Source organism: Ammospiza nelsoni, chromosome 8, assembly GCF_027579445.1.
Source record: "Ammospiza nelsoni isolate bAmmNel1 chromosome 8, bAmmNel1.pri, whole genome shotgun sequence".
Taxonomy (NCBI): domain Eukaryota; kingdom Metazoa; phylum Chordata; class Aves; order Passeriformes; family Passerellidae; genus Ammospiza; species Ammospiza nelsoni.
In genome coordinates, this window is record NC_080640.1 from 14,022,208 (window position 1) to 14,039,915 (window position 17,708).

General features: G+C 56.4%; 1 protein-coding gene across 1 annotated transcript in view; it reads right to left on the reverse strand.

Moving 5' to 3' along the window:
- The window catches only part of SLIT1 (slit guidance ligand 1), a 60,967-nt gene extending 44,724 nt beyond the window's left edge, over nucleotides 1-16,243 (reverse strand). The window contains exons 1-4 of the mRNA XM_059477123.1: nucleotides 16,041-16,243; nucleotides 4,022-4,093; nucleotides 3,667-3,738; nucleotides 2,946-3,017 (exon numbers count right to left, since the gene is read on the reverse strand). Of these exons, the coding sequence (XP_059333106.1) occupies nucleotides 2,946-3,017; nucleotides 3,667-3,738; nucleotides 4,022-4,093; nucleotides 16,041-16,243 (419 nt within the window). The remainder of the gene's footprint in view (nucleotides 1-2,945; nucleotides 3,018-3,666; nucleotides 3,739-4,021; nucleotides 4,094-16,040) is intronic.
- Nucleotides 16,244-17,708: the final 1,465 nt, after the last annotated feature.

Sequence of the window (17,708 nt, forward strand, 5' to 3'; positions counted from 1 at the left end):
ATACCCTAATTCAACAGACTTGTCTTCGTCTTCTGTGTAACTGATGTGCTGAGAAAGATCCATCAAGACTATGACTAGAAAAGGCTAGAGCACCCAGGCCAGCACTCATCTAAGTAACCCCCAGCAGCTCCTGCAATCCACCCCTGGCTTTCTGCTTCAGCTGCCACCAGACAGCCTCAGATCTCAGCCTGACTAATTCAGTCAGTTTTTGCTAATTCAAGACCTGCCAGTACAATGTTGTGAGGACATGAGGAGCTAGCAAGGACTCCTGAACTCGAGAAGCATGCCATGGGTGGCTGCAGTCAGCAGGTCAAGGGGAAGCCTGTTTGTTGAAAGTGATCTGGAGATCAGGGTTTGCAAGAAAATGGTGCTGGTAAGAGCCTTGTTTTCCCAGACCAGCACAGGTCCTGGCCTGTTTCTGGGCAGGGAAAGGGTCTTGAGCAGTGAGGCCACCCCAGATCCATTTCAGCAGTTAAACAAGTGCAAAGCCCAATGGGGAGGCTCCAGTTTCGCTCAAGGAGAGCTGATTTCAATTTAGCTTAAACCTGTTCCCCACTGACTCATATCCCTGTAGCCTGACCCGGGTTTGCAGCAATTTAAGAGTGTCCTTATGACCTCCCGCACTGGCTGGCCTAGCACTGGTCCAGATCCCACCTCCTGCTAAGCCAGCATGTGTGTCTAGACAAGCCACCCAGGGCACCCCCTGCCCTGCCATCCCCCTGAGCACCTCAGCAACCAAGGAGAGGGAGCAGCAGGTCCTCTGGCACATGGGCTCTGTTGAACAAATGCAGAACTCGAGGATCTGCCAGGACACTGGCTCCTAGTCTCCCTCTGGGCAGACCCCAATGCTGCACCCCTACTCTCATAAATGTGTGTGGGGGAACCTGCTGCAGAGGAGGCTGGAGGGTGGCTCAGAGTGTCCCCTGTCCCCAGTCCCACCGCTCATCACAGGGACCCTCTGCTCCAAGCACACATCAAAGCTAAACACAAACACAAAAGTACCCAAGACGTGGCACCAGCTATAGTTGAGGAGCTGCAAAATCTGAGCCTGTGCACACAGCCCTAGATTGAACAAGAAAAGCTCCAGGTGCTTTTCCAGGCATCCTGTGTCCAGTATCCAGGCAGTTTGCCATGACAGAAATGACCAGAAAACAACTTCAAAATAGGGTGGGAGGGAAAAGGTTTGAAATAACCCCCACATTGCAGTAAGCAGTAAAACAACAGGAGGAGGTTGAAATGCACCTAAACATGAGGTGGCTAGAAGGAACACCTTGCACAGCCCTCTTAAACTCTCAGGTTGTGTGCAGGCCCCTGCACCCCGAGGCACAGTCCTGGCTCCACACAAGCCTGGCACTCTGTATGTGTAGGAGACACACATGCTGCTCTTCTGCAACTCCACAATGAATTGTTAGGGTTTGCTTGTTGAAAGAGTCTGGTATTAAAATCTAGAGAAGATTAAAAAGGAAACAGCAATATTTGTAAAATTATTCTCTGGCCTGTGTTTCTGTTATGCAATGGGTGGCTGGAGGAGTTTGGGCCCTTGCTGGCGCCATGACATGGCACAGCTGAGCTCAACAAATGCCATTTGATAATTAATGGAACGCCTGTGCTACCAGCTGCCATTACCTAGACCCATCTTTGGCACCTGTCCACCACTTCACACATCCCATACTGGCAACCCACACAGCGTTTTAACCCTTCATTACCCACCCCAGGCTGGACTCTGGGACTGACTCCCTGGCACTGTTGGAACAAAGTGGTTCAGCCACAGCCTGACAGCACAGGCAGGGCTGCCTGGCCCCAACATGGCCATGCCTGTCCTGGGAATGTCTCAGCACAGACAGTTATTTCATCCATTCCTGCCTTGCCTCAGCAGGGACCTGGCATCCTCATGTCACAGCTGATCAATGGAGATACAAGATGCTGCAAGCAGAAAGCTTGTGTCCTGGCAACCATCACCCAAATCCACAGGGTATAAGCTGCTTCTCTGAGTGATGGAGAGCACCCAGCCCCAGTCTGACACGCACCCTCTGCTCCTCACAGCACCCTTCCCAATGTATGTAGTGCCTGACATAGCTGAGAGCCTGTAAACACTTTGTTTGAACAATGCTGGCACTGCTGAAAGCACCATTGCCTGAGCAAAACAGCCCCAGGCAAGGGAAACCCAATATGGAACAGAGAATATTTATCAAAACCCTAGCAGCCCTCCCAAGCAGCCTGCTGCTGCACAGAGGGAGGAGGAGCAGAGAGATCTGTGGAGCTGGGGCTTGCACAGCAAGAAACAGGCCCTGGAGTTGTTTCTGCAGGTGCAGAGGGACAGGCAGGGATGGGGACATGTAGAGCAATGCGAGGAGAGGGCAGCAGGCATGAAGGGCTGGATCTGCCCTGGGCAGGGCTCCCCCCTCCTTCTCCAGACACCTAGAGAGAAGCAGCTCTTGAGCAGGGTTGTGGGGCTCTCTGTGCCCCATGGAGGTCTCTGGAAAGTTACCTCTTTCACCCTCCTTTCAGGAGAACCTGGGCAGGTGTGTAAGGGAGCCCTGCTCCAAAGCCCGTGATCCACACGCAGGGAGGAGAGAGGAGCTCTCAGCACCTCTCATCCTGACACTGCACAGGCACAGCTCAACTCTGCGATGCCAGACCTGGCCCAGACTGCCAGCACCTCATCCCATATCCCCATGTGTTACAAGGACATCCTTAACACTGCCAGTCTCAGTCCCCTGCAAGTCACAGCCCATTTCCCACCTTGCTGCATGCTCGGCTCACACAGAAACAGGGAGCATTCCCCTGCCAGAGCCCTGACTGGCACAACACACCCTAACCACCAGCACACCCCCCCAGGAGCAGCACCCTCCCGAGGCATCAGGGTCCCTCCCAACCCCATGGCAGTCCCCAGGTGAGCCCACAGCAGTCCCCAAGAGAGCCCTGCGGGCACAGAGGGCACTTACAGCCGCGACAGCGCCTGGTTGTTCTGGAAGAGAAGCTCGGGCAGGGTGTGCAGCTGGTTGCGGTTCAGCCGTCTGCAGGGACAGAAGAAAAGGGTCAGGGTTGGGAGTACAAAGCAATGACCCCATCTGCAGCCCAGCTGGATGCACCACGCAGAGCTGGGCATTTTGGCTCGCTCAGAGAGGCCAATAGAGCAGAGCATCCCACCTGGCAAGGACAGCCCCATCCTGCTCACCACAATCCCAGGCAGGGACAACCACGGGGCACTAATAGGCCCACTCACAATGTTGTAATTACATGCAGAGAGGAATCCAAGCTGTTAACTGCTGACTGCTGCTTAACTGCGCTCTTAACCTGCTGCTCTGCTCAGCTCCTCATATTTGCTCGAGCAGCTTGGGATTTTTAAACTGCTGAGCTATTTTACTGAGTGCTGGACCAGAACTTACAGCTCCCTTGCTAACATACAGGACACAGCTGATACAGCAAAAGTAATTTGTGTTTAACCTGCTCCTCACTTCAAAAGCATCAGAAAGGACTCTAAGATCTATAGAAACAGAAATAGGTGTGCTTCCCAAACTGTAAAATACCACTGCCACGCAGAAGAGAAGCTGTTTGAAGTCAGGCAGCACTGATACATTAGGGTTTAAGGGAAAAAGGAAAGGATGCTCTCTGCCATAAATCCAGCAGCCCCTCACCAACCTCCCTCCATGACCAGACACTCACAGCCGCTCAAGCTCCTTCATGTCATCAAACGCCCCACGCTCCACCACGCTGATCTGGTTTTCCATCAGCTGCCTGCAGAGAGAAGGGGTCAGCTTTCTGCAAAAGTGGTCCCCAGTGCCCCCACTGCTTCTTTTGACCCAGGGCACCTCACTCCCATTATCCCCGCAGCACAACCCAGACCCTTCCCACTGTCTCCCAGCTGGAAATCCACCAGGCTCAGCCCAGCACAACACCCTCCAGCCCTGCTGGCTGAGGCCCACAGAAAGAGGCTAACTCCAGCAGCCCTAGGAGGGGCCACAAACCAAGCACAGTATCCACCAAGGTGGGAGCATCTGGCCCCACATCAGGAACTCACAGGACACGGAGCTGCTTCAGCCCGGCAAAGTCATTCTTGTTGATTCGTGTTATGTTGTTGCCATTGAGCTCCCTGCGGAGAGAATGGGTAGAAATTAGCGAGGAAGCGCTCAAGAGGCAGCCAAGCACTGGGCCTCCCCAGTACCTCTCCAAAAACGGCAGGCAGGGCCCAAAGGACAGTAGGGGCTGGTGCAATTCTGTGTCCCCTCACCAGGCCCCAGGAATGACCCCTGACTCCAGAGAGGACCCTCATCCTCAATGACCAGCAGTGCTGGGCACACAGAACCTGGCTGTGCCTGTGTAAGCTGGCATCTTTCATGGACCATAAGGCAACAAGAGGAAGGGACTCTCTGGCTCCTCCCTGTTCCCGTTCCAGATGCCCCCCCGGGATACACGTCACCCCTTTCTGCAAATGTAGCTAACACCTGCTAGGGTCATCCCAAACGCATCTAGAGTTGTTTAGGGGTAACAAGAAACAAACAAAAGTCCCCAGAACAGCAGGATCCCTGCAAATACCCAGCTGCAAGACACTTAAAAGTGTAAGTGACACTTACATGATAATGGCTCCTGCCATTATCCTTGCATCACAACCGGTTCAGTGCACAGCCATTTCACACCTTCTACCACACTCAGGTTTCACCTGCCAAGAGAAGCTTGCACAGGACAAGCTGCTTTGTGGCATCACTCTCTCCTTCAAAAGCCCTGGGTGAGCACAGGGACAGGCAATGCAGCCAGGAAGAAGATGCCGCCCCTCCTTGCTCATTCTGCTGGTGGAAATAAGGGGTACCTACACCCACTCATGGCCTGGGTCCTGCCCAGGCTCTGCTGAGCATCAGGACAACGTGTCCCACTCCTGGACACACAGGACCTCTCTCCCAGCCTGCTGGTTACACCTTCCCCAGCTCTCCTCAGCCATGCTCTCCAGCACGCTCCTGCTAGGATTATCCTGCTTTAAAATACATCAAGCCAGAAGCTGCCGAGATTTGCACCTCGCAGTCAGCTTTGCAGTGCCTTTCTGCATTACAGGGTGTGATTACTGAGGGAAAAGCAGGACCATCAGCCCTGGGACCCACAGTCTGCAGAGCTGGGGATCTCTGTGCAGCCCCCTATTGCAGGAGACATCACAAAGCACAGCAGCATTTGCTCCTTGCCATCAGCCAACCTGCCCAAGGCATGTGCTGGGCATGGAGGGTGCCTACGCCAAGGCAGAGCCCAGGGAGGGCTCCTGTCCCTGAACATGGACACAAAAAACAAAGGGAAACCAATAAACTACGGGAGGAGAAGTCAGTCAAGTGAAGGATGAGCGGCTGGAGCCAGGGAAGGAAAGAGACAGGAGAGTGCCACTATGGAGCAGCTTGGGGTGCTCGGGCAGCCCCGCGGAGGGGTCTGTAACTTCCTGAGCCCTGACAGCGGGAGCAGGGAGCAGGAATGCCTCACGTCACATGGCTGGCTGAATACACAGCCCATCACTCCCATCCAGAGCCAAAGCTCCCCTCCACCGGGTTCTGCAGCCGTGCGGGGGCCAAGGTCAGCGGCGGGCCGGCCCCGGGGCCGCCGAGCAGCTTGTAGGGCCAGCGGGGGCAGCAGCGCAGCCGCGCACCCCGGGGTGCTGCCATTGTCCCGCTGGAACGGCTGATAATGGCTAATGAGTTCCAGCTCGCCATTACAGCCCCGTAATTACAGCGCTATTCAGCCCCGCGATTGCCGGGCTCCTGCCATTATCCAGCCGTGTGCGCCGCGCTGGGAAGGAGGTTGGGAGAGCAGCGTTACTAGGACACAGATGAATGCGAGCCGGAATGAATAGAGGTTCCTCAGCCCCAGTGATTAAACTGAAACCCACAATTGGGCTCTGCAGCCCCACGGCTCCCAGTCCGACCGGCTCGCAGAGAGCACAGCGGGCTGCCGGGGACGGGTCTCCAGATCAGAAGGAGCTGACCCCCTGAGTGGGAGCAAAAGCCGTGGTCAGTCAGGCTGTAAATCCCAGGCACCAAGCTCTGGGGTGTGTCACACGTTTCAGGGACATTTGTCACCACAAAGGGGGTCGTTTGGTATGTACAGCTGTGCGCCCACCTCCTGATGGACCACAACCCCAGAGTCAGCTAAGGGCAGGGAGAAATCACAGCTTCAGGAGTGGGTTTAGGACATTTTCTCCAAATGTCCTAAAGGTTCCTTGGCAAAGAAGATTGCCTAGCAGATCCCCAGGGCCAGGCTGGGGACCAAGGTGGAGGTAATGGCACCCATTCGAGCTCCTGTGAGGGAGGGTTCCCAGCAGGACTCCCATGTCACCTTCCTTTAAACATACCTCACATTACTCTGGCTGTGCAGCCAGAGTGCAATTCCAGTACAATGTGTGACTGGAAGTTGAGACATCTCCAGCACTGCAGAGGGACAAAGCAGAGGGGCTTGATTTAGAACTGCCCAACCTGAAAGGCAGGACTTAGGCCTCAGCCTGCACAGCCCAGGGTGGTGCTGTCCTCGGGGCACCAGCATCCCAGAGCCTTAGCCAGAGGCAGAGCATGGGAACATGAAGAAACACCAAAGAGCCACGGAAGCCACGGACTAAACACAGCCAGTCCCTGCACATGCCAAAACCAGGCTCTGCCCTCTCTCCAAGGCATCTGCTGGGTCAGTGCAGCCCAAAGACTGCAGCACCAGAAGGCACTGCCAGGACCAGCTACCCTGGGCTCTGCTGCCCACACAGCCCAGCCTCTGCTCCCTGCGTGCTTGCAGAGCATCCTCGGGGAACTTCAGCAGTGGGGCTGGTGGCAATCCCCAAGTGGGGCTGTGTCTCAGGGCCCCCTGACAGTCCTCCTTGCTCAGGAACTGGCTCTCTGTGCTCCCTGACAACTGCTCCCAGCATCCTTCCATGCCTTTGTTCAGGTAAATGATGGCCTTTGCAACCCAGATGGGAACGAACAGCAGGTAAAACTTATTTGTAAGGATGCCGAGGCAACACTGCCATTTAACTTCATGACATTTTTCCCCTCTGAACCCCGTTCAGTTCCTCATGGAGATAAATTACAGTCTGCAGTGCCCAGAAAGCCGGATCCCTGCTGCTCAGCTGCTCACCCACTGCCTCCATGCCCTTTCCTAGTGAAGCAAAACACTCTGCCCTGCTCCACACAGCAGAGCTTCAATAAGGACTGATGTGTCTGGGGAGCTGCCCAGCAGATTGGTTGTATTTCTAGACTATGACTTGAAAGCAGAAACACAAGGCGTGCTCTTTCCTCGCTAATTCAAAAGATTTAACACCAGAAAGCATTCTCAAGTTCATTCAGGCTGCTTTCCTCTGCCCCACCAGACCCAAATCTCACACTGCTGATGGAGAGGCAGCAGATTTTCATTTGCAACCCTCAAATTTCAGAAACCCCCCTCCCATTTCTCCCTGGGAAGAGGAAAGTCATTAAAACAATCAGTCCCTTTGCTACATTGCCTGTGGATCATCCCACTCCCAGATGGGATGTCTGTGCTGCAGCAGGGTTCGTTAGACTGGATTTGCATAGTCTGGGTTTATATTTGGTTTCTAGCTTTGGATGGCTTATCCATTCCCAGGGGGTCTGATGTGTCTTTTCCCTTTGCAGGGTTTGGAGCTACACTAACTCAGTAACAACCTCAGAGAGCACAAATGCTGAGAGTTAATTTATTAAATACAGCCAACATGAATGATATTTCCCTGGGCACTGATTTATCAGGAGCAGGAAGGAGCAGACAGCGCAATCCCAGGATCCCTACTCTTGCAAAGCATCAGCTATTCAGCACACATGTGACTCCTGTCCTTGTGGCTCAGCTCAGCTCTGCTCTCCTGCTGAGGCAGAAATCCTGCTCTGCTCCCTGGAATCCCGCTTTAAAGAATGCAGAGGGAAAGTCTGTGAGATGGATTCCTGCATTTGCACCCACCACCACCAAAATGTGCCCTGGCCCATCAGGGCCAGCACAGAGCAGGTGCCCACAGCTCTGGGCAGTGACTGCAGGGGCTGCTGGAGAAGGATCAGTGCTCCTGTGGTGCCTGCTGCAAGGGCTGCCCCTGCCCTGGTGCCCGGTGGGGCTGGTCCGTGTATTGTCCATGAGATCTGTCCCTCCTCGACGATCTCCACTGCTCTGCCTTCCCTGCCCTTGCCTCAGAGCACCGGCCCCCAAGGGCATGGCTCCCCTCCCAGCAGCTCCACAGCCCTCATCCCTGAGCCCTGACCCCAGCTGGAGCCGGCAGTGCCAGATAATAATCAGGGAAGCAGAGAAATGAAGGCTGGAAGGTCACACACCCCACAGCAGTGCCTCTGCCACCCTCCATCAATCCAGGCAGATGCACACACTGCTCCTTCAAGGACAGGCACTGACACTACCCTGTGCCTTATTCCAGCACCATTATCAAAATTCTGACCTGAACCCCTCCCACAGCACACGAACCCCATCTCTGCCTGCCCAGGCCACCATGGTGCAGAGATCCGGTTGCACCCTTGCCCCTGCAGGCCTCTTTCCCACAGCAATCCCCCAGCCCAAGGGCACAGCTCTCCCTCAGGGCCTCTCTGACTGGCAGGGCTCTGTTTGTGCTCCATTCCACATCTGTGCTTCTGGTGACTGCCTCCCACCAACACTTTCCTTGAGTCCCCAGGCATCAACCTCCTTCCTGTCAGCTCGTTCCTCCCATTCACCAAGGCCACTCTGAAACCTCAGCCTGTTCTCCAGCCCTCCTGCATCTCCCCCAGCCTGGTGGCATCTGCCACTGTCAGAAGCAGCTCATGTCCCATCACACAGACTGCTAATGGAAACTGGGATGAGGCTTAGACTCCAGACTGACCCCTGTGCTCAGCACTGGGGACAGAGCAGCTGCAACCTTTCATCCCACACTTTTATTGCATTTTTCAAGTCTTCTCAAGATTTCACCCGGCTGCTTGAATGTAACTTAGCCCCAGCACAGACTCACTGAGCTGCTCAAACAAGGAAATGTGGGGCAGAGGCCCTTTCCAGTCCTGCAAGAGCTGGTCCCCTCCAGCACAGCACCACATTCACCAGCTCTCTGGAGCCCATATGGTCATGGCTGGGTGCTAACTCCATCCCCTCCAGTACCAGGGAATTACAGGGTGCTGCTGCCACTGCTCAGGGAGGGGACACTGGTCACACACACATCCTGGGCTCACACAGCTGCACAAGGGGCTCAGCACCTTCTTCTCCTTTTCCATCCCTGTTCTGACCAGAGCCCTCAAGAAGAGCAAAGGTGCCCAAGGGATATGTGGAAGTCCCTTCAGGGTGTCACTCACCCAGCACCAGCCCTACCAGCTGCCTGCAGGTGCCCAACCAGCAGAGCCAAGAGCAGCTCTGGGGCTCATCTGGGAATCACTGCCCTTAGCCAAAGGGTACCCCAGCCCCAAGCACAGCCATGGCCCCACAGCACAGGAGGCTCTACAGCAGGTTAGCATCACGACAGATCTTTAAGCATTACAAACAGCATCGATCATGCAAGTAACAGTGAGGATGCAAAGGCTTTCTGTTCTCCTAACTTCTCTCTGGGGTTTTCATGCCACAGCCATTAGCTGCTCGCAGTCAGGGAATGCTTTACGCTCACACAGCATTGTGGTGTACCACCTTCAGGTTAAAAATTAATAAATAACCTCCCTGAACCCCAGTGGGAGAGCGAAAAGGCAGCAGGGCATTTGTGTATCACAAATGTGGAAACTGAGACTCAGCCAAGAGAACAGATTTTCTGGGATAGCCACGAAATTTGGCTTTTTATGCTGTGCTGAGTAGCCTGATGAGGGGCTGCTCTCTAGCTCCTCTGCTTCCCAGGGCAGGGGAGGCTGCCCAGCCCTCAGGCTGCATCCTGCCACTCACTGAATTGAGTTCCACTTTGCATGTCCCACAGCAAAACCTCTTTGGCTTCTCCCTCCTGGAGTGCTCATACCAGGGATGAGAGGACAAGTGCACCTGAACTGCCCAGTTATAGATGCCTACTCAATTCCAGATGGGTATCCTGGAGAATCCCATTTGGGATGTAGGGCTTCCTCCAACCAAGAAATATCCAGGACTAGGAGCTTGCATCTCTCTCACTCTTGGTGCCCAGGGCTGCTCCTTGGCTGCATCGCTTTAAAAATTAATCTTCCCTTTTTCTGATCTTCCTCCTCTAGCAGCCTCTCTCCCCCATAGGACACTTGCCTCTGCTATTTTGAGCAGCAAGTGCATCCAAAATGCATGCTGGGGAAGCAGGCAGTCAGCACAGCCTCAGAGCCTGAATGTAGCAGGGAGGTCTGAGATGATTCTTGTGGGGACAGCCTTGGGCCAACCCCACAGCAACACCATGGAGAGGTCCCCTCATCCCACCCCATTTCCTTCTCACTCCCAGCAGTGCCATGGCCCCAAGGACCCGGCTATCCTTACTGCTCCCATTGCTAACTGGCATCCTGGTGCTGTACAGCAGGAAATCCTCTGCTCCTCTCCCCACTCCTACCACTGCCATCCCTGGCTGTTCCTCGAGCAGGGACAGGGGCCAGCTGCTGGAGCTGGCCTTGGAGCTCCTCGCACTGGAAGCCTGCCAGGGAGCAGTGATCTGGGTCTGAATCCCCTGGGATGAGGCCATTTGCTAACACACAACTCTGCGGTTTTACTGCTTTTCAGTAAAACACACAGAGAAATGTCTCCTTGCCTCTCAGGTTTTATAAAAGGTTATTTCAGTAGCAATGAAGACCAAGAGGATGCATCTGCAGCACCAAGCACCTCTGGAGTGGGCAGGGAACCATGAAGGACTCAGAAACAAGACAAAGGCAGGCTCCCTTGGTTCCCTCATGCCTGTCCTGCTCCAGTACTCTCCTCCACATCTTTCAGAGAGCAAATCAGAGCAAGGATACAGGAGAAGCCCCTCTTCAGTGGGAGGTCATGGGCTTGTACACCTTGCCCTGGACAGGACACCCATTCCTGTCCACACCACCCTGGTGATACCCCAAATCCCTTCTGCTCCCCCAGGCTGCAGGTTCTGCTGCCCTGTGGGGGTCCCTCCTGCATCCTCAGCCTTCTATAGCTGCTCACTCTTCTGCCAGCCAGAGTTTTGATAGGAAGCAATGAAGCAGGGGAGAATGAAACTCAAAGCAAATGCACATCCTGTTGGAGTCCCTTTCTGTAACTGGGCTGGTTCTGTGTGTGCTGCCCTGCACTGGCACCGTGGCCACCATGCCCAGCCCACCCTGGGACCTGGGCACAGCAGCAACAGCATTGGAAGGTGCCCGTGGGAGACCCACAATTAAAGCTGGAAACAGCTCCCCTTCCTTGCTCCCACCTCAGCAGCAAGGAACTGCTGTTAGCACAATGCATCATTCTGGAGGACCAAAGCGGCAGCACATTTAAGGCAAAAATATCTGTTTTAAAGGATGCAATAAAACAGAGCCAGGGAAGGGTTTATAGGGAAGCAATTGCTGTGTGGGGTGAGAAGTGGTCACCAGAGGCCAATCTGCCTGGCTTTATTGCCTGTTACTTGTGACTTTTCCCAACCTGGGGACAATAGATCCTCCACTATCAGCCTCCACTTCAGTCAATACAAACACGACATAGTTTTTTAAACTAATATTTTTCCAGCATGCAATTCCATAGAGAGTGAGAACGCAGCGTTACCATGGCAATATATAGACAGCATCTGCCTTGGACGTAGCTGAAGGGAGAAATTGGAATAGAATTGCAAATTTCCTCTGTCCAGGAAGGCTCCCAAGGAAGCCACTGCGGTGGGCTGGGCAGGCTACCTTCCCAAGCCATCCTGCATCCTCCCAGTGCCCAGCACTATATCTCTTGAGAGCTGAGGGCTGCAGGGCCAGCCAAGCACTGCCCTGGCTGGACCAAGGTCCTGCATGCTGCTCCAGAGCTCTGCAGAGCCTGCACAGACCCTCTGCAACCAGACTGCTCACTGGGAACTTGCCTGGCCACTTCAGGGAAAGGAGAGGTTGACTTCCTCAAGGTGCTTCCTAAGAAGGAGCATTGCCTGAAGCCTCTGAAAGGAGAGGCAGCCCAACAACTGGAGTGGAATGCAGGAGTGCTGCTGTGATACACCAGCCTGGCTGCTGCAAGACATTTTGATTAACTGGTGAGAGGTAGATGCAGGTGAATGTGTTAAACATGCTCTGGACTAGAGCTTGCTGCTGGAATTTTGGCAGGGGATGGTTGGGCAGTATGCAGGAGTGCTCCAGGTGCAGCCACCCTGCCATGGGGCTCCCACACCAAAAGGCTGTGGCTCAGCACCCCTTCCCTCCACCAATGCAGACACAGGGATGGCAGCCTGGCTACAGACTGCATGGGGCCCATTTCAGCACAGACAAACCCCCAAAGTCTGGGAACAAGGCAAACAGAAGCCCCATTAAATGCTGAGGCCAGAGACTCTGGAAAGGAAAAGCCAGAGCCAAGAGGGGTGCAGTGATGGGGACCCCCAAACCCAACTCTGCTGCCTTCCACATGGGGGGAGGGACACAGCACAGCCCCCACTGAGATGGGGGATGATGTTCAGCTCATCAGAGAGGAGGCAAAAGGGGCAAGTGGGGCAACTCTCAATTGTCAGCCAAAAAATTCAATAGCAGAAAAGAGTGACAGGCCATCACAGCCAATTCATCCCCTACAAGCAAAGAGCTGGGCTGGAAGCTGCCATTTGACAGTGGCAAATTTGCACTGATCCTGCTGGCATGGGGAGAGCTATCCACCTCCCCAACAAGGCAGTCTGCTCTTCAGAGACACTTTCAAAGGAAAAAAGAAAGAAAAGCAAGCAAATGGGGAAGGAAATTGTGACCTTCTCCCACAACTCTTCTCTGGTGGCTGAGGCCTGAGGGACTCCTGGAAGCAGATAACACCGTAGTGCTGGAGGATTATCACCCCATCCTGCCTACAAAGCCTTCAGGCCTCTGTTGTGCTTGCCAGAAGTGTAGGCAGGAACACAGGCATCTGTGAAAAGTGCCCAGAGACTTTGCTGCTTCCCACCTTGCTCAGCCCTGATCCAGCCAGAGGGCAGGTGCACAACGCCCATCTCTGTTGGGCTGCAGACTAAAAGGCACTTAGGGATCAGTGTGCTGTGCCCTGGTACAAGGCAAGAGGGGTCCTGTGTCCCCCCACGCAACCATCACTCATGGTCCATCCTAGACACATCTGCAGCCCTTACTCTCTCCCAGCAGCAGAGCACTCATCAGGGTGATATCACAGGGGAAACTGAAACAGAAGACAATTTTTCCCCAGCCCATGATTCTCCAAAGTTGCAGTGACTCTGCAAGGCAAGTAATTCCCTGTTCTTCAAAGGAAAGGCTGCATTGCAAAAGCAACAGAGCACACACCTCATCACAGCACGCTGCTGCCTGAGTCCCCACAATGGCAGTGCCAGCAGGCCTAGCTGCCCTGCCCAGGGGCTTGACCCATGGGGCCCAGCCAGGTGGGAGGCTGGAGAAAGCCTGGAGGCTCTAAACACTGCACTGGCACACAACAGGCAAGAAATTCAACAGCAGGGACATCCCTGCTCACTGCCACTGTGGGATCCGTGGTGAGGTTGGCATTGCTCGTGCTGTGCTCTCAGGGCTTGGGAAAAGAGGCATGCAGTGAGGGGCACTGGTGAGAGGCTGATGACTGCCCACAGAGAGCTGACCCCTGGAGAGAGCAAGTCCTGGCACAGCCCCTGCTGCAGGCTCCCCTGTGGCTGCCTGCTGACCTTGCTCCATCGAACACGGAGGAGCTGCAGACTGCAAGGCTGCAGCCTGCTTACAGGGAATTGAAACTCACTTACGAGCTGTTACAGCAGGAGTTCACTGCTAGGAGATAGACCTGCTCTGCACAGACACCCTCCAGCACCTGCATGGGTGTGCAAAACAGCAGGAAGTAGTTATCCAGCAGACAACACCCACGAGAGAGCAAGCATGTCTAGCTCACTCCAGACAGAAGATCCGGCAGCACCAGCTGCATTAAAATCCAGAAAACCCAATGCTGCTGAATGGCAGCAGGCATGGAGGACCAGGTCAGGGGAGGCAGAATGGGACACAGCAAGCAGGACACACCTCCAGAGCAGGAGAGATGCCCTGCCAGAGCAGGAGTGAGACACCCAACAGGGCATCCTCCATTAGCTCACTGCAGCATTGCTTCATTTGAGCAGTGCTGAGCAAGGGGCTGGATGTGGGCAGAGCTGGGCACTCAATGCCAACCCACCCCAGGACCCTGCACCCAGCTGCATGGATGGAGAGCTGATGCCATGGACCCCATTAAGCTCTCCAAGAGACAGAAAGGGCTGGTGCAGGCTGTGCATAAACCTTCCCTCTGCCCTGGGCACAGCAGAAAGGGGATCCTGTCTCAGACCTCATAAACTTGGTCTATGGGATAGCAACTCACGGCAGCCTGGTTGCCGTGCTGGGTAATAATCATTTGTATGAGGATAATTATGGTGGGAGAAAAGAAAACTCCTCTAAAGTGGTATCCTGCAGAGTTCTTGATGCTGCATGCTGGGTGCAGCCCTGGCAGCTGCCAGGCTCTCTGCAGTCCATGCATGCAGTCCTTCCATCTGCAGGCAAAGGGCACAGTCAAACCCCAGGAGCTGCAAACAGCAGGGCACAGGGACAGGAGCACTCTGTGGCTGTCCTGGAACATGTCCTGCAGCTCTGCTGCCCAAGGAGACAGCAGCTCAACACTTCCCTGCACGGCAAGGGGGATGTGGGGGCAGCCTGCCCCAGGGCCAGACAGCTCCTGTGCCACCGTGGTCCATTGCAGCTACTGGGATGGGGCACCTGCTGCTGCTGAGCAGAAGGGACAGGCTGGGGACAGCCCGGCTCTCCTGCTGTTCCTGTGTGCCAGGAACCTCCTGCCAGCAGCAGGTTGGACATGTCCAGCTCATGCTGCTCTCCCTGCTTGGCCACAGAACCCCAGGCAGGCAGACCTGCCCAGCCAGGCACAGCAGCAGAGGCCCCTCCTGCTCAGGGGAGCTCAGCAGGTAACACGGGACCCACACAGCCGGCTGGACCTGACTGTGAGAGAAAAACCTTCCTCATGGGGCTAAGAGAGCCAGGAACACCTCCCAGCACCCCTGAGGACGTGGCAAGGGATTTGATGAGCAGTGAGGTGCAGCCACAGGGGACTGGAGAGGATGAGTGAGCTCTGGCTCACGATGGGTGAGCTGCACGGCTGAAGGCTGGTCACAGAATCTCAAGAGGGGCTGGGGCAATGGGACCTGATCCTAACACGATGTGCAGCACACCCAGGAGAGCTTCCTGGGGACAAAGGGGTGCCCAGCACAGGGGCTTCAGATGACAGGGCCTCTCAGAGAACCCCTGTGGCTGTGTAGCTACCCAGTGACAAGTCACTGGAGGGGTGGCCACACACCTGTGTGTGGGACCCACACACGCAGCCCATTCTGGGCTGCCCCAGCGCAAATGCCCCCTGGAGCAGCCCACTCCCTCGGGCACTGCTCTAACCCCAACCCCGCTGCACATACATGCACAAAGACTGGCACACCCGGGCTCTTGCATATGCCGGAGCCCTTGCACGACCCTCACACAGAGAAAGGGCTACACACACCCTGCCCCAGCAGGCTCTCACACACACCCTGCTCTCCACCTCGACGGGCTACTGCACCTCCCTCAGGAAGGGGATGATGCACATAAACTCACCCAACAGGCCCTTGCACACGTATCCTCTGGACGGAATTTACAGACACACAACCCCCGGGCGTAGCGGGACACCGCACATCACCCACCCCACCAGGCTTTTGCACTCGCACCTTTAGGGCGGCCGACCGTGGCCCCACGGGCATCTGCACGCGTTGTGCCCGTAGGGGGCACGGCGGGCACTTGCACACACCGCAGACAGGCTGCTGCCCACCCCCGCCACGGACAGCCCCTTCCATCCCCGGACGGGCTCCCGCACGCACTCCCGAGCTCGGGCTCCGGAGCGGTTCCGCACCCCGCGGGGCACTCGTTCCCCTCGGGCTTTTGGCCACACGCCCTCGGACAAGCCCCCGGCCCCCGCGCCCCGCCGGGCTCCCGCACCTCGTCGGCGCAGCCCGGCGGCGGCGGACAAAGCCCGGCGGTACTCACAGGCGCTCGGTGCCGCGGGGGATGCTGCGGGGCACGGCGCGCAGGGCCGAGCCGTGGCAGTCCACCGTGGTGCCGCTGCAGGCGCACAGCGGCGGGCAGGCGGCGGCGCGGCCCCGGCACAGCGCGGCGCACGCCAGCAGCCAGGCGGCGGCCCGCAGCCCCGCCGGGACCCCCGCCGGCCGCCCGGGGGTCGGGGCCGCCATGGCAGCGGGCAGCAGGGTCAGGCGGTGCGGCCGCCGCGCATCACCGGCGAGAGGAGCGGAGCGCGGCTCGGCTCGACGCGGCGCGGCTCGGCTGCGGGGCGAGAGCCCCGTCGGCGCACACCCGCCCACCCTCACTGCCGCCCCATCCCGCAGCCCAGGCTCAGCCCCCGCGCTGGCTCCTCCCTCCCGCCCTGCCCGCCCCGACGGGCCCCCCCGCCGCCGCCGCGCCCCTCCCCGCGCCCCCGGTACCCGCGGCGGCCGAGCGAGCGGCGGTCCCGGCCGGGCAGGGCACGGGCACCCCGGCCGCCGGAGCCGTCGGGGCTCTGCGCCGCTCCGGCCGTGCGGGAAGGTGGCTTCGGATCGCTGCCCCCACCTGGGACAGGGGCGGCGTTCGCGGAGCACCCGAGTTCTCCGGGAGAGCGGCGGGCAGCGGCACCCCGGGGAGAAACAGCCTGGGAGCCAGGCGGCCGCAGAGAGAGCGTTCCCACCTCTCCTGGGGGTGCCGAGAACCTTCGCATGCCCTGATGTACCTAAGGGAGCCTTGGCCTGTCTCCCACCCGGCAGCCCGAAACTCCAACCCATCATCCAGAGTCCGGGTGAGCACGGGGACCTGGCGGCCCACGGGGAGCACGGGACAGGCTGGCGCTTGTCACCCGGGATGGCGCCTGGCCCCTGAGTCCCGCGGCTCAGCACTCCAGCCTACAGGAGGGACTTGGGTGGCACTCTGCTTTGATATGTGCCCCACACACAAACAGCAAATCTTGAAGTACTGGCTGTGGCATTAGCTATGCTCTTTTCCATTCCGGAGGAACACCTTTAAAAATCAATAACCAAAATTTCTTTTGGGCTAACCTACAGGGAAGAACAAGGCAAAGTACATCTATTTCAATGCGAAAGGAAGTGAAGCCAAGAAATCTTACAAGTTTGACCCTAAACAGTTGACATCTCAAAACCACAAACATTGCATTCATTTTATTGCCTTCCATTTTTTTTCCCCCTGAGATCTGCAAATGCAAGGCAGGAGGGTGTAACCAGGAGGGCTGATCGCCTGTTTTATTAATGACACCTGAAACACTTGTAACCCCATGGCTCCAAGTGCTGAGACCTTAAAAAAAGAACAGGTATTTTGATGTGCCCAACACAGCCCTGGCTTCTGGCAGCAACTGCTACAAATGTCCTCCTCAGAGAGGAAATCCACAGAAGGAGGGGAGATGAGAGCCTGTTGCACTGCAGGAGGACGGTGGGAGGGTGGTGTGTGAGCATGGACACCCCAGTGCAACAGGGCATGGTGGATATTTGCAGGGATGGTGGCAGGTCCCAGGAGCCAGAGTGTCTCTTAAATGCATGCCCTCTGCACATGGAGCTCCACAGGCTCCTTAATCAGGGCAAGAGGGAGGTGTCTGCCTGGGGTCCTGCTCCAGCGAGGGCCACCTCACACACACACAGGGCTGCACCAGCTTGGCCC